At 35.6% G+C, this 25772-nt stretch overlaps 1 protein-coding gene across 2 annotated transcripts in view; it reads right to left on the bottom strand.

Annotated features, from left to right (window-relative positions):
• LOC149576388 (IMP-specific 5'-nucleotidase 1-like) overlaps positions 1-25772 on the bottom strand; it is a 70389-nt gene that overhangs the window by 4621 nt on the left and 39996 nt on the right. The window contains exons 4-7 of one of the 2 annotated variants that reach the window (XM_089817128.1): positions 17234-17577; positions 16753-16849; positions 16607-16624; positions 16313-16442 (exon numbers count right to left, since the gene is read on the bottom strand). In XM_089817128.1, coding sequence (XP_089673254.1) covers positions 16313-16442; positions 16607-16624; positions 16753-16849; positions 17234-17577 — 589 coding nt within the window. The remainder of the gene's footprint in view (positions 1-16312; positions 16443-16606; positions 16625-16752; positions 16850-17233; positions 17578-25772) is intronic. The other variant, XM_089817130.1, reaches the window with a different exon arrangement.

Raw genomic sequence — 25772 nt, 5'->3', positions numbered from 1 at the left:
CCTTTAGTGGAGCATGACTATTTAACACCATGCATTGTAAGTTATGTCAGATAACTATGGGAATAAGTTAAATAATAAATACATAAACCATAGGAAACTTATGAGGTTAAGACACATAATTTCCCAACATTCTCCCGCTTGTCAAATATCTTAGAGGAGCCACGTGAACCATGCCATCATGGAACCAATTACAAGAGCCCACGAGGCTCACAAACTCCAAACATCATCTAAACTTACATTTGCTTGAAAGCTCGGTTAATAAATGTGCAATATTCATCAAGGTCTCTACCTTAAATGGCTTCATTGTACCATGTTTAACCATATCTCTCACAAAATTATTATTTACCTCGATATTCTTGGTGAATTGTAGGGTTCTAACATGCTGACAATATTGTAAGGAAAGCAAAGTGCAGAAACACCATCCTGCATATTTAATTCTTGGGAAGAAATTCAAAGACGATTTTCAATTCCATTTACAGTCATTAGACTGCACAAAGTTTAAACAAAGTAAACACAGAGAATTTATCCTCGGAAAACCCCTATAGGTAAAAAAACCCCACACCAAAGTCAAGCCCTCTTGTATTACAGTAAAAAAAATTTACATAAAATTCATTAACTCCTCTTATGCTTTACAGTCTCTATTTGCTACACAATCAACTCAACAAAAAAGCTCTAAGTAGCTAACTGCAACCATTCATTATTCATCCATCTGCATCTCATTTCAGAACCAATTTTGCAACAAATCTTATTCCCTTTGTGTGGTGATTTGTTTCAGTTCCTAGTAGATCAACTGTCACAGACAAAGAATTTTGAACAGACATGGTATACTTCCATCTCAGCACAGAACTAAAAATTCAGCCAATCACTGAAATACATCTTAGAAGGATCAACTATTGTCAACTTGTGGCTCCCACGTGTGTCTCATCAATCTTTCAATGAGGTCTTTAAGTCCATCGGAGAAGCTACACCAACAAAGATCATCAAAGCGGTGCATGCTATCGGAAATGCCTTCAACCACCATTATGATACCCCGATCACTGCATGCTACAGAAGTTCCATCACAACATTGTTGTATCGATCAAACTGTTCTAAGGTGATACGGATGAGCGTCATCGAAGAAACATGCCTTGTTGTTGATGTTTTTAGACACTCCTTTGAACACACAAGTTACACCAATTGAAAGCATTATGTCAATAACCAAAAGCTTATTCCAATGAAAACTCCAATCAATGTAGATTTCACTTTGGTATATCTTCAACCCATTATGTTGAGCACCAAAGCTTCTACAACAAATTGGTATCGATAGAACCTCTATTATGTTGCACTAAAAATTGTTTCATAGATAAGAATGATTGCACATAAGTAAAACAGTATGCTGCTTATAACAAAACTATGACCATTGCATTGTCGTCAATATAACCCAAAACAATTACACCGAAAAATGCCCATTGCTAAGGACACTCACCAGTAAGTATGAGATAAGAGTTGTCATATAATATATCTTTGTAGTGGAAAATGCATCCACAACATATCACTTAATCATATATCTTATTGCACCACCAAATGAAGTAAACAGATAAGCATTGGCGGATCTTCTACTATCACCTACCCAATCTAAATCCACAAACCAACATATATCAAAAGAATGTTGGCCTCCTATCAAGTTATCATGATAACATGGAACAATCAAAAGGTAACCCACGAATATCTAGAGACTTTTCTAACCACATTCTAACAACCTCTAACAAGATTAGACATAGCAAGAAAAGAACTTACATTGCTTGGACCCTAGTCTTGTATATACCAGCCATACATTAAACTTCCAATTGCACTCTAATAAGATACAATGCTCATGCCTTCCATCTCGAATGGGAATATAAGACATTGTGAAAAAGATTACTTCATTCTAATAAAAAAGAGAGAACACAATGCTCTCCAATATTGTATGTTAAACCTCTCCAATATTGTATGTTAAACCTCTACAATATTGAACTCACATTCTTACTCTAACCAAGTGATAGCTTTTTATTCTATTTGTCTCTTCAAATATCTATTCCAAGAATGGGTCTTCTAGCACCAAAATCTTCTATAATAAAATTGTGCTAAGAGTTGAGATTTAATCTCTAAAATCAAAGCTTTCCCTTTTCCAATGAACAACATTTCAACTTATGCCAATAACCAAGAAACAATGACCATTAGTTTAATATAAACACGATAACTGATTTTGAATGCTCAAAACCCAAACTCAACACATATGTATCAAACTTGGACAACAACAGCTTGGGACTTTGTTTGAGGCCATACAAAAAAATATTTCATTTACAAACGAAATTATTTTTTACCTTTCAAAACGTAGTTCTCTAGCTGCATTGTATAAAAATCTTCCTCTGAAGAATCGCGAAGGTAAGTTGCTTCACATTCATGTACTCAATCTCTAAATCATAAGTTTCTGTAATAGAAAGCAAGACTCTAATGGATGTCATTTTAGCAGAAGGAGAAAATATCTTGCTGTAATCAACATCCTCGCGTGAGAGTAATCTTTTGCTGCCAATCATTCTTTGCATTTCTCAAGACTTTTTTTCAGAAACAATCATTTTCTTGAACGTCCATTTACATTCAAAACAATAACATCTTTCAAGTGATGGTACAACGTGCCATGTATCATTGTCTTTAAAAGCTATCAAATCTTCTTCCAAGACTCAACATCATTATTATGACTACTTATTTTGCATATCTCAGTTCATCAATGGAAGTGTCCAAAGAAACTATAAAATCTCCAATAATCAAGAGAATAGCCATATTTCTTAGGTGCTTGTCTATGCCTCGTAGACCTTTGAACAATATGAGGTGAATGTTATTCCCCCCTTCTAAAAGATCAAAGCTTGGTGAGCTCTCCTAACTTATTTTCTAGCTTGGAGCCTTTGTTCAACTTTCTCAAGCAAAAGAGGAAGTTGAATCGCCTCTTTCTTTTCACTTTATTATAGTCGTAATGTAACAAAAGGCTTATTTCCTCTAAAAATGACACTTCTAGAAAAACATATTTTGTTTTACAAGCACCTGTTGATGTGGGTTTTGTTCCACTACAACATGTAGAATCAAATACTCAATGTTTTAGAGTGGAACATCAAACACTCAATCCTCTTTTGATATAAGGGCATCTCTCATGCAATGCTTGCAAATAAGATCATGAAATTGACTTCAAGGTTCCAACCATTGTGAATACTTACTCAATGAAATAATGTGATTTGTTGGTAATAACTTGAAGGACTTACACTATTCATTCAATGGATATCAACTCTTGCACTTCTAACAATTTCACTTTACATTGTGCAATGAAAATATAATTTGATTTATCAATCCTCTTCTTCAACTTAAACTTAACTCCTACTTCTACTTCAAACCATGAATGCAAGGAATCATGGATGGACTTGGACTCTACTAGATGTAGCTTGATCAATGACTCCACCCACTTAGTGCAAGCTTCTAAAGAATACTCAAACGGTTTTCACATCAATATCTTCGCTCAAATGGATGCAAACTAAAGATTGAATATCAATTGATGTTATATGCTTTAAATCATCAACTAACCACACTAGGCACACTTACAATTATGAAGAAGCTAGTGGCCTGGATTTGTCGAGTCAATCAAGTAAACATCCACAATCAATTTCATTCAACTAACTACTTCAACATGAAAAGAAACCTAAGTGAAGTGAAAGATTGAGGAAACCATGGAACACTTCAAAGCAACATTAAGTAATCCACCATGCAAAACCAACAATGAATTGTCAATTACTTTGATAGCATCATAGAAGCAATTTGATCAAGTCTCTCCCTTAGCTAGCCTAATATAATCTCCCATTCTAATGTTTCTCCTCTAATCTAATGAATGTAACTTTCCAACCCTTTACAAATGAGAAGGCCTTGACCTTTTACAAATGTTCAATTACAAATGAAGGGCCAAGATTGATCCAAGATCAAGGGTCAAGATTCCTTCCTAAAAACCCTAATTAGGCTTGCCAAATTTGCAACTAATTACATAAAGACACAATTTCATGGGCATAAGAAAATTACAATGATTTTTCCAACCAATGAGAAAATAGAACACTTGGCATAATGTGCTTGAGTATGCTTGAATCTAGAATTTTCTGACTGGAGAAGATAGCTAGGTGCCACCTCATCGTCATTATCATGTAGATCTATTTAATCGTATGCTTTGAATCCTAACTTGCAAACGACATCTCTTAAAAATGCAAATATTTCTTGCTCGGTTGTTAGAAAGTCGTTACCCCTGTTATGCTCCATACCCTCATTACCAACCTTTTTTGTACACCTAAAATTTGACCCTTAAAAGTTTCCAAAGCAAAGTGATGTAGGGGCGTCTTGGGTTCACTGGAAATCTTGCATCAACCAAAAAGATTTGCTTTGTTTTATGTTTCTAGTATGTTGATCGTGTGAACGGTCTCGATGTTCTTGTTTTGTTTCATCTGCAAGCATGGGTTCTTAGAGTGGACTATCAGAATAATAGAAAATACAACTCATACTCTTGCTCTGTCTTCTTATCCTTCCTCTTCCACAGCAAACACTTCTCAGATCTCAATACCAAATCCACAAACTCACATCACAATAATCCCTTAGGTTGCTTATTCACATTATACTTTGCATCTACATACACAAATCCGCTTAATGCTTCTTACAATCAAGGAAACAATCCTTCCTTTATACCAAGTCCTCAAAACAATTCATTGAGTCGGCCTTGAGGCTTTCCCAATTATAATTACAATAGGACTTCATTAAGATAAAACAATACACACTTCATTACATCTTTTCATAATTACATAGCACTATTGGCTCACGTCTTTACAAATCCTTCATACATGCAACCTCGGACTTCATGCACTCATTGATGTCATCATCAGGACGTCTTCTACCTTTGTCTAACTTCGCTCATTCAGATTCTATCGTTATTAGGAGATATAATCCAATGACTAGAAACCACTTCTCAAGAACTTTGTCTACAAACTATCTTCTGTAAATCGCAAATAACTGCTAGCAGTCTTCGACTTTCTGCATGCACTCTTCACCACATCATCAGGACACTCTTTCCAACATGTCCTCAACTATGTTTGACCTTATCCTCAATCTTTGAACCATAGGGTCTCAAACACTGTCTACTACTATGTCAATCCTCTCAATATGTTGACATCAATGACAAACATAGTCATGAGCGCAACACTCAATCATGCTAACAATCTCCCCAATGCTCCAGCAATTCTAATATACTCCCCCATAGGAATATCATCAACATTCATGCTAACAATTTCCCCCTTTGGCATTAATGGCAACATAGATGAAAAACATCCAACTTCCATGAATACCAAATCCAACTCTATTGTTGTTGCTGCTCTCATCTTTTTAATTCCTCTTCATTAATCAAATTTGAATCTCTCACGAACAACTCTTTATCAATGTTGTTGCTCCTCCATTGATATACTTCCATCAATATTTTCTCCATCTCATGAACAACTCTCCCCTATTCACAAGAGATACTTCTCTCCCCATTCTCAGTAGATATTTTTCATGCATTCTCTCCCCCATTGACATCAATGACAAAGGCATCATTATGCCAATCTGCTATTCAATATCTTCAATCAGCTCAAGTGTCCAAAGACACTATTCTATACCAACTACCAAGAGTCCTTCATGACTCTGCTCAACTATAGATACTCCCCCATAAAGTAAGCATCAGCACTCAGTCCAGACAAACAATAGTGCTATGTACCACAAGACTGCTGCAATCTCTGCATCATCTATTCTGAAGTAGGCAGGGGCATAACCCCAAGCATGCCTCGCAAATACTCAAATGTATCCTTAGGTACAGGCTTCATAAAAATCTCTGCAATATGCTCCTTTGTACTAACACAGTCTGATCTCTTTCTTTTCAACTTTCTCTCTAAAAACATGATCATAGATATGTGCTTCGTCGTGAATGTAATACAAGATTCTTAGAAATACTTATTGTACTTGTGTTATCACAATGTACGACAAGAAGTTCAGTAAACTCAACTCCAATATCCTTCAACATTTGTTTCATCCACATGATCTGATTGCAATTGTTCACTGCTGCTACATATTCTGCTTTAGTTTTGCTTTGTGATATACAATCTTGTTTCTTACTTAGCCAAGAAACCAACCTTCCTCCTGAGAAGAATGCTCTACCACTAGTACTCTTTCTGTCATCCATACTACCTGCACAATCTGCATCAATATATGCACATAGAGTAAAGTCATTTGATCTATTATAGCACAACCCAAAATCAAGTGTACCTTTAAATATGTGAAAATCCTATTTACGGCCACATAACGTGCTTTCTTAGGATCAGCTTGAGATCTTGCAACAATGCCAACTGCATTAGCTATGTCTAGTATTGTATAAGTCAAATATTGCAAACCTCCAATCATAGATCTGTACTTCTTCTGCTCAACGGTAGGTGTCTCATCTTTGCTAGATAACTTATGACCAATTACCATAGGTGTACCAACAAGCTTACAACTCTCTAAACCAAATCTTTTCGATAAGTCTTTCAAATACTTAGTCTGAGAAATGAAAATACCTTCATTGTTCTACACAATGTGCAAACCCAAGAAGTACTTCATCTCACCAATCATGCTCATCTCAAATTCTTTCTTCATCTCATTAGCGGATGCTTCACTTGCTTCATCATTTTCTCCAAAGATTATATCATCCACAAATACTTCAATAATCAGCAAACCATTCTCTATTACTTTCAACTACAAGTTACTATTTGCAGTACCTTTAGCAAATCCCAATTTTGCCAAATATTTATCCAACCTTACATACCAAACTCTAGGTGCTTTCTTCAAACCATTCAGTGCTTTCTTCAACTCTCAGACCATATCTCCTTTTGTCAAAGGCAATCCTTCAGACTGCTCAAAATAGACTTCTTCAAGTTCCCCATTCAGAAATGTTAACTTCACATCCATCTGATACACTTTGAATTTCTTGTTAGCTGCATAAGCCAAAAACATTCTTCCTGCTTCAATTCTGGCAATGGGTGCAAATGTCTCTTCATAATTCTATACCTTCTTGCTGTGAATATCCTTTGCATACCAGCCTACATTTGTTTCTCACAACCTCTCCTTGTTTACTCATTTTATTTCTGAAAACTTATTTAGTTCCTATAATGTTCTTGTCCTTAGGTCTAGGAACTAATTCCTATGTCTCATACTTCTCAATCTGATCTAATTCCTCTCTCATTGTCATGCGCCCAAATTAATGTTTAATAAGATATATATTTTAGCACTCAAATCCCTAACATAATATATCAAGGACTAAGTCAAGAATATAAGGTGTATTACGAATTAATTAAGGGTTGATATTATCCATATCAAATGATTATAAGTGACAAAGAAGCCATTCAATAAACTATCATGATACTTGATCAAATAAATAAATTAAATCGATTAACAATTACTATAGCCCTTGCACACATTATTATCATTATACAAATAACATAGACACAAACAACCATTCAACAAATATTAATATTAATAGGTCAAAATAATGCCAAGTCAAAGGGGACCCCGTACACTTTGAAAAGACGTGTCGCCCAAGACCCACTCATATAAATGAGGGGGAGGGCACCACGATTAAACAGAGGACAAGCGGAGGACGTGCGAATCTCATCGTGCAAGAGGACTGTATCAAAATCTGTGGCGAGGAATACCGACCAGAGTCCATACAAGGAAGGAGTTCACGTCACCACCAAATATCAACAAGTAGACTTATTCCAAGTGTCCACCACCTTGTGGTTGCAACTAATTCATTCAAACTATAAAAGCAAGAAAGGACAACAACGTAGACAAGTGGGACAGTACACAACAAAAGAAAACAACGTGGGAGATAATAAGGACACACTTGTTGGTAGAGACAAGGGATAGTGACAAGACACCACGTTAGCAGGAGATCTCAATATTCAATGCACAAGGGTAAAGTAAGACCATCGATGTGAGATATGGAGTGCAGATTATTTGGCAAATGAGACCCCAAACTAGTGGCCAAATAGGTGAGAAGACCGCCTACATAGAACGAAGTGTCTGACTGACTAAAGGTAAACTTAGGTAATATATTTCCTTTATTAAGGCAACATACATATATAAGTTCTATTAAGACATCAAGAATATATATATATATATATATATATAACACTAAAGGTATTAATTAATGTAATAAACAATTATTATTTGTGAATTATAAATAAAATATAACACTTTTATTCAAGACTAATCTTGGAGGACATTTGTCTTGAATGTCCAAGTACGATCCAAGTATAATTCTTGGTGGAGAATGATCCAAGTGTAACTTGGTGGAGGGCATTCATTACAAATGTCATAAATTGATCCTGGTATAATCTGGTGGAGGGCATTCATTACGAATGTCATAATTTTTGATCTAGATATAACCTAGTGAAGGGCATTCATTACGAATGTCATAATTTGATCCAGGTATAACCTAGTGGAGGGCATTCCATATAATGCCATAATATAATCCAAGGCAATTTGGTGGACAATATTCGAATGTTAAAATATGAAATATCTAAGTAGATTTATTGTGATCTTTACTATTATTAGGTGTCCCATTCTAACTCAAATAGTGGGGACATTACACTCACAGCTTGAATCCAAAAGTCATCTTTGCTAGCTTCATCTGCACTTTTCAGTTCTACTTCAAAAATCAAACATAACTCTTCATGTACTCTGTTTCTTATCATAACTCCTCTGTCTTTGCTTCCAATAATCTAATAAGCAAGGCAATTCTTTATCAAATTCTTATTTGGTGTCACTGTCTCAACTCTTACTTCTGCTCTAGGTTTAGATCTTGGTTCCTCTCTCTATTCCACAACTTGAATCTCATTTTGCAAATCATTGCTAATTTCAAAAAATAGTTCAATATTTTCTTGGCTGGCCTTATAATTAGTTTTTCAACAAAATCGTAATCAAGTATTCTTTCTCGAATTCCAATTTTTTCATCCATTTTCACATTTGCGCTCTCAACAATAGTCTTAGTCCTCTAATTAAAACATCTATAAGCTTTTCTTTTTAATGAATAACCAGGGAACATACCTTCGTCGCTTCTTGAATCAAACTTACCAATATCATCATCTCTCTTGATATAACATTTGCTTCCAAAAATTCTGAAATACTTCACTGATGGTGAATGTCCAAACCATAATTCATAAGGAGTCTTGTTTTTACTTTTTTTAATCTGCACTTTGTTCATTGTATATATTGTTGTATTAACTGCTTCTCTCCAGAATGTCTTTGATACATCACTTTGAAACATCATAGCTCTTGTTGTTTCTATTACAAACCTGTTTCTTCTCTCAGCTATACCATTTTGCTCAAGTGTTTTAGGGGTTGAAAGTTGTCTTTTAATACCATTCACTTCACAAAAACTATTAAACTCATTTGAGGTAAACTTTCCACCTGTATCAGATCTGAAACACTTAATCTTTAATCCAGATTCATTTTCAAATTTGTTCTTCAACACTTTAAACTTCTCAAATGCTTCAAACTTTTCCTTAAGAAATGCTACCCACATCATCTTAGTAAAATCATCAACAAGAATCATAAAGTACCTTTCACTATAGAATCCTCTTGTCTTTGTAGGACCACTCAAATCTGTGTGAACAATCTCCAGCTATGTTGTTGTAGTGAACTTCTTGCTAGGAAAGGAGTTTTTCTTTTGTTTAGCCATAACACATTCCTTGCATGCAACATTAGTAGGCTTTACAATTTTAGGCAAATCCCTAACAGCAAATATACTACTTGCTTCCACAATATTATCAAAATTTATATGACAAAACCATTTATTCCACAACCAATTGTTATCAACTTTAGCAACGAAGCATGTCATCTCTATAGGATTCAGCTAAGAAACATTACCTCTGGATCTTGTGTCAGTGCCAATCATCTTACCATTCTTATCCTTGATGATACATGTCTTTTCTATTAATTGTAATTGATATCCCATGTCAACCAATTGTACAACACTTAGAAGACTATGGTTCAGTCCATCAACAAAATAAACATCATCTGTGTTAGTTCTACCATCAAAAGTAATATATCCTATTCCCTTAATATGACAAGTTGCATTGTTCCCAACTCTAACAATTCCTCCATCACAACTATTGAACTGAACAAATTTATTCATATCACCAGTCATATGATGTTGTATGATCCAATCAGTTTTCTTCTCAACTTGTGACTCTTAAGGCTTTTTCTTCTCTATCTTCTTGTTCAAGACTTTCTTCTTTTATAGCAACAAATCCTAACTCATCGTCACTTTCACTCTAGACTCTTTCATTCAGCTCATCATCATCATTTGCATACAAACATTCTCTAGGCTTTCCAGACTTGAAATTATTTTTGTACTTCACTCTTTTAGGATATGTAGAAGAATAATGACCAAATTCATCACAAGTCCAACATTTAAAGATTTTCTTACCATCCGGTTCTCTTCTTACAAGCAGGGCAATTCCTTCTTCAATATTCTATCTTCCTCAAATCTTGAACTACTGCTGCTAGCATAATCTCCATTGGTGCTTGCACTCCTAGATAGAGTAGGTCGAACACTCAGTGTGCTAAAGGCAGTCTCCACTCTAGGCAAATCTCCAGACCATTTCAAACTTATTTATGTTGCTTCCAATCTTCCAAGAAGAGTCTCTCTAGAGAACTTCTCTGTACAAGGTATTACTTGCCCAATCATCTACATTGTCTGCTTGAATGGTGGTGTCAAAGTTTTCAAGATTTTCAATATGATCTCATCTTCTTCTTTAGTTCCTTCACAAGCCTTGATTCTTACAACAATTTCCAATATTCTGCCAATATAGCTTCTTACAAATTCACTTTCCATAATTTTAGCTTCTTCAAATAGACATCCAATTTTGTAATCTAACTCTTTTAGCATGTTCATCACCTTCAAAAGTAGATTCCAAAGCTTTCCAAATTTCACTAGATGTCCTCAGAGATTTTACCTGATTGTACTCATTTTCAGGAAGAGCTAACAAAAGTGCTTCTTTGGCAAGCATATTACACATGAACAAATCTCTTTTAACTTCAATACACTCTTCAAGTTTACTTACTTCAACCACGGTCTTCACATTCTTAAATATCAGCCAATATCCTCGACCCATGCATAGGAGATGCGTCTTCATCTTCTCTTTCCAGTGTCATAGTTAACTCCATCAAACTTAGGACTTTCTTTTCTGAAATGACCCGCCATTGATCTCCTTAAGTTGTTAAGCTTTCCCTTTGAGAACTTGATGCTCTGATACAAATTGTTAGAAAGTATGGTCCACCAAGATAGGGGGGTGAATCAGTTATCTGATCAATACAACTTTTATTAACCTTATTAATTCTCAAACATGTGATCAATATAAACACAAACCATAAAAAGATATACATACACAATAACACCAGATATGTTAACTAAGAAAACCCTTGATCAAAGGGAAAACCCCAGTGGGGATGGTACCCACAAAATGATGTACTAATATATAAGCTCATTGTAAGAAGATAGATACTGTTTGGAGCTAATGTAATACATTCAGTACATATCAGTCCCTGTTAAAAGGCTTTGAATCCCTAAGAGGAGATTCCAACCCTGTTAGGAGTTGTATAAGGCAGAAGGACACACTGTCCAAACAGTTTCAGGGGCAAGACCACCGAACTTACTATCCAACTAGCCTTTGTATTATTTCTTTCAGAATAATAGAAAATACAATTGATCTCAGCAACTCATACTTTTGCTATGTCTTCTTACAGTGCCTCTTCCACACCGAACACTTCTCAGATCTCAATACCAGATCTGCAAACTCACATCACAATAATCCCTTAGATTGCTTACTCGCATTATACTTCGCATCTACACACACAAATTCACTTGATACTTCTTACAATCAAGGAAAAAATCCTTCTTTTATACCAAGTCCTCAAAACAATTCATTGAGTTGGCCTTGAGGCTTTCCAATTATAATTAATTTACAACTTCATTAAGATAAAACAATACACGCTTCATTACAACTTTTCATAATTGCATAACACTATTGGCTCACAGTCTTTACAAATCTTTCACATGTGCAACCTCGAACTTCTCGCACTCGTTGACGTCATCATCAGGATGTCTTCTACCTCTATCTAACTTCGCTCATTTAGATTCTATCCCTATTAGGAGATACAATCCAATTACCAAAAACCACTTCTCAGGAACTTTGTCTGCAAACTGTCTTCTAAAAATTGCGAATAACTGATACTAGTCTTCGACTTTCTACATGCGCTCTTAGCCACATCATTAGGACACTCTATGCAACATGTCCTCAAGTGCGCTTGACCTCATCTTCAATCTTCGAACCATACGATCTCACACTGTCTGCTACTCTGTCAATCTTCTCAATATGTTGACATCAATGACAAACAGTCATGGATGCAACACACGATCATGCTAGGATATTGCACCATAAGAATATCATCAACATTCATGCTAACAATATATACATATACATATATATGCATATATTTATTTATTTATTTATTTATTTATTTATTTATTTTATATGAGATACATATATATATCTGAGTATTATTATGCGAGAAATTAATATAATAATGATTCATGGAAATTATATATATTATTAAATTTATTATTATATTAATTACCTAATAACAAATAGACATGTTCCATGAAGGAACATGTCTCTTCTTAGCTTATTTTTAATATAAATCCAAAGGTTTGTTGCCTTTGGAAAACACATACCAAAATAGCAATGCTAATACATTTGCAACAATCCTAATAACTCAACATGGTATCAGAGTCAAGCTTCAAATGTAAGGAAGAAAGCAATACTAGCATGGAAGCATGAAAAATGATTGAACGTGAGACATATAGAAAAGGAAATAAATAATATGAATTATCTTATGGAAAGGAGGAAACTTAGTCTGATGGAAAGGAATTAGATACGTCTAATGGTCAAAACTTCTAGTGGAGTGGTTGTTGATCTGAGTAGTTGTAATTTATCTAGGTCATTTCCCAGTGTAGTTTGTCAACTGTCCCATCTCACGAATTTATCTCTAGCGTATAATAACATTGGGGGAAGTTGTCTCCTAACCTTTCCATGTGCCAGAGACTTGAACATTTGGGTTTATCACAAAATCTCTTTGTTGGAGACCTACCTGATTTATATCAGATCTGTTTGATTTGAAATATTTGGACTTGTCCTATAACAACTTCACCAGTTCAATTCTTTCAGGGTTTGGCAAACCTTGAAGGTTTGAGATTCTAGACTTGTGTTGCAATTTTCTAGAGGGAACTATTCCGAGCTTCCTAATGAATATGAGCAGCCTTGTGGAGTTAAAGTTGGCAAACAATCCATTTTCTCCTTGGAATCTGACAAAGAATTTATGGTTGCCCAATAGTCGTCTAATGGGTAAAATTCTACAGTTTGTAGGAAACCTGTTATCTTTGACAAAACTTGGACCTGTCGCAGAATCAATCGCCGTTAATGAAAATACATAGGGGTTGATGGAGTTTACTACTATGAACTGAAGAAACCTTCGAGTCATCAATAATATTAAGGTATTGATCATATAAAACAAAAATAATTTATCTCAGACATAACACTTTTACCTCATTAGCGAAACCCAAGGTCAGCTATACAGGCATGGAAATTGGTGACAAGTGGCAGGATTGATTGGATGGGAGTTAGGTCAATAATCAAGTCAATTAGTATAAGCAATTGTAGGAAGTTGGATTAACAATAAGGAAACATTGACCACATGGAGATAGTGATCACGAGTAAGGGGTGCACTATCGACGCCAACATAAAAGGTAAGTAAGAAAGTAGGTCGTGGGTACGAAAGGGACCCGCCTAGTAAGGTAGGTTATTTTTATTTTGTTATTATGGTTATGGTTTTTTAATGTTATGATTATTAGTAAATTAATATAAATATAAGTGAATATAGAGTGGGGAAATTAGTCACCTTAGATTATTATATGTGGCATTAATTAGGAAATAATATGTTAAAATATATAGATTAAAGTATTTATATAGAAGATGGAATATATGCTTATATGTACAAAGTATATATTTAACTTAGATATTTATCTATATTATATTGGAATGATTTTATATCATTATGCATAATCATTTATTATCATTGAGTATTATATTAGTCTCTCTTATTTATTTTTATTTCTACACATACTATAAGAGCTAGTTGCCTTGATCTTTTCCTTTCTCTCCAAGTATGTTCTTACAGGAACAGGAAGGTTGATATCTGATTCGAAGGGAGTCTGACACTTCATCTGAGGCAACATTGGATGAGGAGCTCACAAGATTGATATTCGGAGGGATTTTTAAAATCCATTAGTGTGACTGCATGATTTTGATGGGCCTACCCCCTATATACATTATGAGGAAGTGACAGCTTCCAAATGATTATCACTTGTAAAAGTTATTGGAAGGTGACGATCGTCCAATTACTTAACCTTTTATTGTAATGGACATCTTATGGTGTCTAAGCAGATTATGAAAGATAAAAACTTGCATGGTGGATTAAGTTCCTTAACAAACCATGGCCTTCTATTGTGATGAACACCTTATGGTGTCTAAGTAGATCACGACAGATGATAACTTGCATGGTAGATTAAGTTCCTTAGACAGACCATGGTCGTTCATAAGGTAGGCATTATTGAGAATGTGTGTGCGCATATCTTTTGAATATTTTGAGTACTTGGTGAATGTTATGCAAATTGATGTTCAGGAGGCCATTACTCAAAGTACTTGGTGAATATCATGCAACTTGATGTTCAAGCGGCCATTACTCATAGTACTTGGTGAATATCTTGCAACTTGAGGTTCAGGAGGCCATTACTCAAAGAGTACTTGGTGAATGTCATGTGACTTGACATTCAAGAGGCCATTACTCTTGATATCATGAGATGATATCTAAATGGGGGTATCTTCTGATCAAAGATATTAACAAAATTGTCATTTGTAATATTACATTGAGGTAATATTATATCTTGTGTTTATCCTTCCTAGCTAAGAGGGAGTGTTGATGCCTGGTATCTTCACTCAAATAAACCTGTGGGACAATACTTTTGTAGATATATATAAACATTTACATATACGTATATGTAAGAGATATATATATATGTGTGTGTGTGTGTGTGTGTGTGTGTGTGTGATATAAATAAACTTATATCGAAGTATATATATCCCTAAGACTCATAGCACTCTCGGAATGCCTGGACACATCCCCCTTGGACAAAGGTCAACAACCTCCCTAACTCCTCAATCAACCCCTCCTAAGCCTGTGATTGTGCAGAGGCTATCACTCGTGCAACTATTGTTGGTGCCATACTCACAAGACTTAGGATCTGTCTAAAGGTAGGAATAGGTGTCGTAATCACCAACCCTAATAATGTCAGTGGTGTTAAATGTGTCGTCTCGAACAAAAGAGGTCGAGTAAACAGCATAGGTGTGGGTGTGGGTGTGAACGTGGATACGGCTAAAAAATACAATTAAGTTCAGAATGTCATATAGAAGGTCACGTGTTGGACATTAATAAATTTTCTCTTTATCTTTGATCTTTACACCGATACATATGCTAAACAAAACCATTACAAATTTCAAATTTCGAAACATGTCATTCTAATTTAATTTTTAAATTCAGGTTTTTGTATCAAAAAGATCAAGCCAGAATCTCATGATAAATAAGTTAAGAGTTCGCTAATCAGTAGTCTAGGTCTTTAAAATATCAAAAAGATCAAACCAGAATCACTAGACATTTTGGCATCTAAATATAGAAATCCTAAATATGTACCTACAGGAAATTCGTTTTGGAATACAATTCTGGTACATTTCGTACACAGAATCACCTGGAAAAGTCCCACAATTCAGCAACTTAGTTTAACATTTATGATTTTTACATGTTATTGGACGGACATATTTAGCTGCCAAAAAAAAAATTCTGTGTACTCGCATACACATAGCAATACCTAATTCCAATCTGGCAACTCATTATAAAACAATGTGTGGGAGCCTAAGTCTTCTGTTTGTGTTCAAAAAAGGGAAGAACATTTCTTAATAAAACAATTCACACCCATACTGCAGATTGCCTTCCTTTTTTAATATCCTATTCACTTTATTTTCAAGGCATTCAAATTCCTTTTCCATTGCACTTCAAAAATTGTTCTTTCCATATAAATTTAAGTTGTGCAAAAGCTTACAGGATTGAACACTTTGATCTTGTTGCTGAGTCATTCCCACTGACAGTAAAGCGATCACCAATATGCAAAGTCTCATAAGGCCTTTTATGAAGATAGCTCATTAGCGCTCCTAATCCAACAGACTTATTCCCTAGCAAATTAGGAATTAACACAATGTGTGAGCAGGAGCCTTCTACATAATCATGTCAGTCTAAAAGCAACCTATTAAAAAGATATCAATCATAGACATGCATCCACCAACCACAGATGAGCACATGCCCAAAACAAAGTAGAAATAGAAAGCAGGTCACATACCAATGTCCACAAATACATCTGCAGAAACACAAAAAAAGGAAGTTAAGTGAAATTTGGGCAGATATTAAAAAAATGTGACAAGAAAAAAATCTCCCTCAGATTGAATAGGGTTACAATGGTATTTCAATGTACTGCAAGTTACTCACCAACGCCTCCATTAAAAGCACAAAATGGCAAGTCAGCATCCACCAGCTGCATCTGAACAGTTAAGGCCATCTCTTCAAGTACCTGAAATGTAATATGCTGAATAAAATTTAAAACCACATTATATTTTATCTACAAAATGTTCACCAAATTGAGTCAAGTATATTTTAGCAAGGAAATTTATGAAATGTGGCAAGAAAGTAGCTAATGCAAGAAAATTATCATGTGACCCAGCAAGTAGACAATGTAGCATAGGATATAGTATATAAAAAATGTTAATAAAGGAAGGTGTTGTAAATGGAGTACCATAGGCTTAATAGCCCACAGAGATAAATTTGTAAACAATCAATTCCAATCATAAATACAACTAAAAGTGCATAACAAGTGTTTTGATCTATAATATTAACAATACTAATTTTTCTATGTTGAACATCTTAATGGAAGTAAACAGAAACCCTGATTGGCACAAAGTTCATCTCCTACCTCATATATAGTGGGTTCCTTGGGAATGGCTCCCACTGCTCGAGGCTTTCTCACAATTTCTACTGGTAAGTGTAGCCTCGCAGAAGCGGACTTCAGTGCACATTGAGCATCATCAAGAAGCTTTTGTATGTCTTGTTCTTTCCAATGTAACATGTCTTCTGATTGCCAAAGCTTGTCTTGTACAAACTCCAGGCGATAATTGTCATTCACTCTCAGCAAATAGTTGCATTCTCCACCCATCACATGGAAAAGATTTGTGATGCTTGGGGGTAAACCAAGTTCCTTAAAAGCTGTGAGTAGACCAGCAATTCGGTCCTCGAACTTCAAATTATTTCCTGGATATCCTACACAAGTAAGACGAAAAATACCACAGAATTATATGTAATGCTTAAATGTATATAGCAGAAAGGCAATGAGGACTTTTAAGACTTCAAAATTAAAAATAATAGGAAAAATAAACTGGTAATGCTAAAAAAGGTTGCTATTAATAACTATAAAACACTACAGTTTAGTTGTTTCAAAAATCCTATTATCAATGTTAACTACCCCAGATAGTTGGGAAAATACAAAGAATATTTAACTATTTATATAAGACAGATTGTCAAATGTAGGTTTGATGAAAGTAAATAGGGAGTTATAGAGTAAATAAAGAATAGCCAGCCAAAAAGAATTTTGTGGGGATTTTTTAAGCGACTCAATCTGAAATAAAATTCACTGTTCTTAGCCCTATGAGGAAAAAATTAGTCCAATAGGACATGGTCTTCTGGAATTCATGAGTGTTTTTAGTGATCATGATTAGAATTTTGATCCCACTCATTAATCATACACCATGGAAATAAAACACACCCCGCAAATATCAGGTTGAGGACTCAAGTAACAAGTGAATTTTGACTTCGATGGGAGCCTTTGGCTGAGGGATTTCTCAAGCTGAATTTCGATGGAGCTTCTTGGGGGGCTCAGCTTTGGCCTGGGCTGCTGTTGTGCTTAGAGAGAAGCTGGGGTTCTTAACTTCTTTGTCATTGGGAGACTCTTCTTTTCTCTCTCCCATGACCAACCATGCTGCAAACTGTGACAGAAAGCATTCCTCTCAACAGGTCTGTGGGTTGTCAGGATCTTCCTGTGGAAGGGATTTAGTTAATGTCATTCTTGAATTAAATACTTCTAATTGCTCAAATTGGAAGTTTCTAGGTGTTTTGGAATAAACACTAACCATTTGTAAGAATTTAAAGGATAGTTTGTTTGATCATTATTTTGGGGATGGTAATAAGTTGCTGATTTTTTGCCAATGTTAAATAGACCAAATGCCTTTTTTGGCACTTGTCCCCAACCAAACAAAGTTTATGAGAGAGCCTTGAAATTCTTTTATCAAATGATTTTGAACTTCTTTTATAAAACTAAAAGCCTTCATGATGTTTTTGGGCCCTTTCCTTCTGCACTGTGCTAGCTTGCTCAAGGATATTTTTGTGGAATATAATTGTGTTTAAAAGTTGATGGGATACAGCTTTTTCTGGTGATCTTAGGTGGTGATAAACATTAGTATTGATTAGGGAAGTAGCCAACACATTTGAGCTTCTCTTTTTCAATGATGGGCTCTATTTATTGTTGTTCCAGTTCTATGTTGGCTTGCTGGTTGTTTGTGTCACGTCTGTACTGTATGGGGTTTGGTTGGGATCCTAGGGACGTTTCTTGATGTTTGGTGCTTTAGCAAGTGGCCATATGGCAAGTGTCCAGTTGTAAGTGGAAGGGATCCTTTCCACCATGGCAAAGTTTCAGAGTACAAATCTTCATAATTTTTCACAGCCAGGTCAGTGTGACACTGAGTGTTTTGGGCAGCGATGGTTTTGATGATAATGCTGTGGTCTGATCATGAACTTCTAATGCTGCAGATTTATCTTCAAAATTAGAAGTAGCTTATCTCTTTCAAAGGATCAGCAGTGGAGGGTGTAGTTGAAAAACTCAGAGATATATCGCTAAAATCGCGAGTTCAATATGCAGACTAAATAAATAGAACATATATCGGCACCAATATTTGCAAAATATTGCTGCGGTTTCTTTTGGTTGATATCGCACAACAAACAAAATACTGACTACTTCTATTGTCAACTACATGGTCAACAGGAAAACAGAAGTTAGGTTTAAAAGTTTTAACTTTTTAACTTTTATATCAGACACCATCACAGGTGAGGAAAGTCAGGTCAGGTGCTGCAGGTTAAGAAAGATGCCACAGTGAGGAAAAACAAAGCCACGCCAGACAGGACTCACAATGCCACACCAAACAGAACTCAAAAACCACAACACAGACAGACGGCCAGGACTCAAAAACCAGACCACAGTCTTCTGTATAGGTTGGGATCCATTTTTTGTCATTTTTTTCTGATTTCTTTTTTTGCATTTTTCGTTTTACAACTCTAGGTCACTACAAGTTGTATTCATGCAATTTTAAGCCCTGCATTTCATCATATATTATAATCATTATAATCATTTCACAACTTTGCAATTTCATCATAGATTGGGAGAGATGAGTTTGATCAGATGTGCTACCATATCTTTAAAAATATATATTGAATTGAACCCAAAATAATGTGCTAAATATATAGTTGAAAATTGAGTTTATCATTCTCGAGATATATTCAAAACTTATCATCATTTATCTAATAAGTTTTAGTCTGCATATATCATAGAATCTAAAAAATATATATATTCAATTCAACCAAAAATAACAGTAGTTCTAAAGTTCTTCTAGCACCATATGTGATAAATGATGATGTTGAAATGTACAACATCATAGACTATAGCGACCTATAGCTGTATAACATTTTTTTCTGAAATGATTTCATATTTTCAATAATTTATAACATGTAACAGTAAATAAAACAGTCTAATACTGTTAACTTTTTTTAACATCTGTTACAGCTAAATTTTTAATAATCAGTAACAGTCTGTTAAATTATGTATTATATTAAATCTATTTATTTACTATAATAATTTATAAATATTAAAAACAGTAACATGTAACAGTAAGTCTGTTGCTGTTATAAACTATACTAATTGCAATTAAATTTTAATTTATAATCTCTGATCTCTGTGTATCTAATAATTCTTTATCTTTTGGTTTGCAGACTTGCAGTGCCAGTTGGTAGCTATACGAAATGGCTGGTGGCAGAGTGAAGGACCCTTTATGGAAACATGGGATCCCACGAGCAAAAAAAGGACAACTCCAATGTCCCTATTGCATTAAGCATATGACTTCAGGCATAAATCGACTGAAATAACATCTTGCAGAGATTCCATGCAATGACATTACACCGTGTGATAAATGTCCGGAACAGGCTACAAGAGAGGCTTTGACAAGCCTTCAAAAAATTGCACAAAATAAGGTAGCAAAAAAGAGGATATTCAAAGGCCATAGAAACCCCAATGGGGACTTTTAGTTCTGCAAGATCACAAACAGGTGGAGAGGCTCATTCTTCTATTGGGCCTCAAATACAAGGATTGGGAAGTGTGGGTGGGTCTTTATCAGACTTTTCATTCCATGTAACACTCGTTGTGCTCAACCCGTCTTGCTAGGCACTACATGGAACAAAGAGATGCATGAGAAGGCAAAAGTGGCAATTGCAAGATTTTGGATCCGCAATGATATTTCCTTCAATGTTTTATGAAGCCCGTATTGGGATCAAGTGGTAACTTCGATTTATTTGTCTGGTAAGGGGTTCAAGACCCCACCTTGTTATGAGGTGAGTGGACCATTATTAGATGGTGAGATAAAAAAACATTCATCAACTTGTGGAAGAGCAAAGAAAAGTTTGGGAATATAAAGGTTGCACTATTATATCCGATGGGTGGACAGATGGCAAGTATAGAATGCTCATCAATTTATAGTTGCTTCAAGGGGACAGTTGGTATTTCTAAAATCAGTTGATGCCTCTGCTCAAGTAAAAAATGCAAAAAAATTGTGCAACATGTCGAATGAGGTGGTAATGGAAGTGGGAGTGGCTAATGTCATCTAGATTGTGACTGCTAATGCAGCTGCATATGTGGTGGTTGGTAGACTTCAGATGGAGAGGAATCCCACCTTATTTTGGAGCCCAGGTACTGCCCATTGTCTTGACTTGCTCCTTGAGGACCTAGGGAAACTAAGTTGGGTGGAGAAGGTGGTTAAAGATGGAAGGAATATTGTGAAGTACATCTACTATCATACATGGTTCTTGAATCTTATCAGAGAGCACACTAGTGGTAAGGATCTTGTACGAAAAGGGGTCACGCACTTTGCTACTAATTTTCTAAACTTGCAAAGCATATCTGAGACCTTGTTTCACCTAAGGCACATGCTTCTAGATAAGAAATGGTTAGAGAATCCTTATGCCAAGAAGCTTGAAGAAGAGAAGGTTGTGAAGATTCTAATTGATGCTAGATTAAAAGCTAATGGAGGAGATCCTCAACGTAAGTTTTCAGGTCTTCATTGATGATTTATTATTTAATTTTGAAATATTTCCAATCACTGATTTTTGTATAATTTTTTATGTCCAGCTGTCAGAACCATTGGCGAAGGTTCTACGAATTGTAGATGGGGATAAAAACCCCATGGGGATTCTATATAAGGCCATGGAGAGGGTCAAAGAGGTCATTCAGCACTTTTATAGGTCAAACGAGACCAAATATAGACCCATATGGAACATAATTGATCATAGGTGGAACTGACAACTCCACCAACATATTTATGTAGCTGCCAAGTACTTGAACCCCAAGTTCTATTTCTCCAACACTTTTAGAGCATATGCAAAGGTTCAAATTGGCTTGGACACATGCATTAGAAGATTAATTGCTGATTTGGACTTCTGAGACCTCATAGTTGATGAGCTATAGAGCTACAAGAGGGAAGCGGAGCCATTGTTTCTTCTCCTGATTGCAAACATAGGAGATACACCTTGCAACCAAGTAAAAAAGAACATGTGTTTAGTTTATCATACGACCTATTTTGCTCATGAAGTTTATTAGAAGCTTTATCACATCATAAATGTTTTTTTTTCAATCCTTGCAAATCTGTGGTCGGAAGATTATGGTGCCACAATGCCTAATCTTCAAAAGCTTGCCATTTGAATTTTATGACAGCCTTGTAGTGCTTCTGGTTGCAAGAGAAACTGGAGTACTTTTGAGAACATACACACAATGAAACGCAATAGGTTGACTCAAAAGCGCTTGAATGACTTGGTTTATGTGAGGTACAACCTTCATTTGCACAAAAAGGTGGAGGGGCAAGCTGCATATGAAGCACTTGACTTGGACGACATTGATCCATATTCAACATATTGGATTGCTCCTCTTGATGGTGAGGATGCAGATGTGCATGTGGGTGATCCTTTATTGACAGATAAGCAGCTAGCCAAGTTTGATATCGAGACAAATGACTGGGATGTGGATGTGGCAGCAAGTGAGGAGGAACATGAGATTGGTCAACCATCAGAGGCTTCTGTTGAGCTTGAGGCACCTGTTTAGGATGTTGCATAGCAATTACTTCAACACCACCCACACAGAAGCAGTGATCTCTATTGAGCTTTACTTGTAGACGTAATGTATGATTGCTACTTTTAGTTTTCATCTAAGTTGCCGATTCAGGTTCGGTTCCAAGTTCGCGGTTCGAGAACCAGTTCGCTGGTTCGACAAAATTTTGGAAAGGGGTTTGGGTTCGTTTGGGTTCGTTAGAAAAAAAAATGTAAAAATTATATATATATACATCTTTATGAAGCATGAGTTAAAATTAGAATGTAGCATAGTAGCATAAACACATTTAAACAACAAAAACTTTAAAACAACATAAACAATAACATATCATAGTGATCATACCATCATATAGTAACATAGTTCAATCAACTTCAACATCAAAGATGAAAGATTCAAAACATTTAAAATATCAATTTCAAGTATCATTGTTTCACGTTCATTGTTTAACAATAACTAATGGAATGAAAATCTATTAAAATTCTAAATTTTTAGTTCTAAGTTCTTCAATCTTCATCTTCTTCATATTCATCTTCTTCTTCTTCATCTCCTCCTCTACCTCCGCTATTACTTGCACCAAGGCCAATGGGATCAGCAGCAGCATCAACAATGGTATTGGCATCAAAGTCATCAAAATCATCAATTGTAAGCCCAATAGTGGAAGCATCCAAGTCCGCAATCTCTGAATCTACATCCCACTTCATTGTATTCTTGACTCTTGTGCGAAAGAAGGTGCAAGTTGTTATGCAAAAATACCAGGTTCTTTTCTTTTTTTGATTGCAACCTATTGCGCTTCACCGAGTGGATGAAAGAATAGGTGCTCCAATTTCTTTTTGATGCAGAAGAACTAGCAACCTATAAAGACTACATAGGGTAAGCAATTAAAAAAGAATTAATTCAATCTTCTAAAAAAAATCTTTTGAAGATAAAGTGAGCTAATTTTTTAAAAATAAAACTTACTTGTGATATAACTTTGATTGCAAGGGGCTGCAATGTTTGGAATTTTTGGCCGTGGAGGTACCAACAAGCATGAGCATCCTTTTTGAACCGATGATGAAAAGCATCATTACTTAGACCTCTAGCATTGACAAACTCTATGAACTCATTCATGATTACATCTCTTATATCATCATCAGGAAATATTCTTCTAAATGCTGCTTGGTACCCGTCAGACACTTCCATATCTCTATATGGTGGCAACCTTCCTAGTAGATCACAATATTGTGAGCTATAGTATTTGGGGGTCAAGGCATAGGCAAGCAAATGTAATGAAGTGGTCCATTTGTTCCATCTTTCATTAATAATTTTTTGCACTTGTTTGAAAAAGGTCTCTTGCGGATCTTGCTCCTCCTCATTTATAACTTGCCTGATTTTCTCAATAATTGAGTCAATGCCATCATAGATCTCTCCAAGGCAAGGCCTATCCATGTCAGTGTACCTAAGCATGCTCATAATGGGCTTGGTGATCTTAACGAGATATTCCACACGTTTCCACCATGACTTAGCCAATAGCCTATCCCTTATTTTGTTTTTCCTTTCAGTGTTCTTTTGCTTCCATACACCCCAATTGTTGCTGATTACCATACCTTGAAGTGCATCTTTCACTTGCACAAGTCGTCTTAAGACAATTATATGTGATGCAAAATGAGTCTCAGCAACCTGTGACATAAATTAGAGCAAAAAACAACTATTAGATACAGATTTTAGAAAACTAAGAAAAGTATACACATTGGCAATTGCACAAGTAAAACATGAAAAATCAGAAATTGTCAAATATTAAAAATTAAATTACTAACTTGAGTTCAAGTTCATTTACCTTCAATAGCTCCAATTTTGAGTAGTTCCTAAAAAGAGATTGAGTCATGTGGTGGTTTGTGACAAACATTTGTATGTCCTCAACCTCTTCATAGACTATTTTGATCCACTCAATTTGGTTCCCAATCTTTTGTAGCATAAGATTAAGTGAATGGACTGCACAAGGTGTCCAAAAGATATGTTGATATCATGATTCAACCAACAAACCTACTACTCTACAATTCTTTGCGTTGTCCGTTATGACTTGGACAATGTTTCTTGCACCCACTTGTTCAATGGCCTCAATTACGATATCAGCAATAAATGGTCCATCTTTTACCTTGCCCTCACAATCCACCGCTTTCAGAAGCATTGCCCCTTTAGAGGACACCACAAGGACATTGATCAAGGGACGGTTCCTAGAATCCTTCCAGCCATCTGAAACAATTGTCACCCCTGTCTCAATCCATGAGTCCCTTATGGCCTTCAATTGATTTTCAACCCGTTGGACCTCATCATCCAACAAGGTGGTACGCACTTTCTCATACCCAGTGCCATAATATCCTTTTGGAGCTTCATTGGCACCCCTCAACATGTCCTTCCAAAATGGAGAGTGGACAACATTAAAAGACAACCCATTTGCATACGGGCATCTTCCCACCTTAATGTCAACAATTTCCCGGGCCTTATTTTGAAAAGAAGTTTCTAGTGGCCCCTTTCTTTTGTGTACAATGGGGACAGATTCAGTGTCAATGTCCATTGCAGTACTGAAGAAGGGGTGGTCTTGTACTATAACATCTGAGGGAGGTTGCATTCTCTTTGCTCTTTCACTTTTATTGCTACTGAGTTCTATTACCCTACGTCCTTCTCTCTCTTCTATTGCCTCATGCTCTTCAATATATTTTAACACAATGTGATTTGGTATAGGGACACCATTTTTCCCATAGCATTTCTTGACTCCTCTTCCAGTATAACCACATAAATGACCTACCACACAATAATAAGAGCTATTTCTTTCTACACCACAAACAAAATGCACAACCTCCTAGAATGGGTTTTATAATGTCTACATACTTCCATAGAGGAGAATCAGAGTTGGGTTCCATTCTTTGTTCGGTGTTGCCTATTGATGAAGAGGTAGATGACATTCCTTTTGGACCTTTCACTATGGCAAGAAATTAGATACATGTTCATAATCTATATGCAAGAAAATGACAAATTTTGGAATAATGGAAAAGATTCAAGAACA

Source organism: Cupressus sempervirens, chromosome 1, assembly GCF_028749045.1.
Source record: "Cupressus sempervirens isolate cs-2001-9-10 chromosome 1, ASM2874904v1, whole genome shotgun sequence".
Lineage (NCBI taxonomy): Eukaryota > Viridiplantae > Streptophyta > Pinopsida > Cupressales > Cupressaceae > Cupressus > Cupressus sempervirens.
This window is presented reverse-complemented; position numbering and strand designations above follow the sequence as displayed.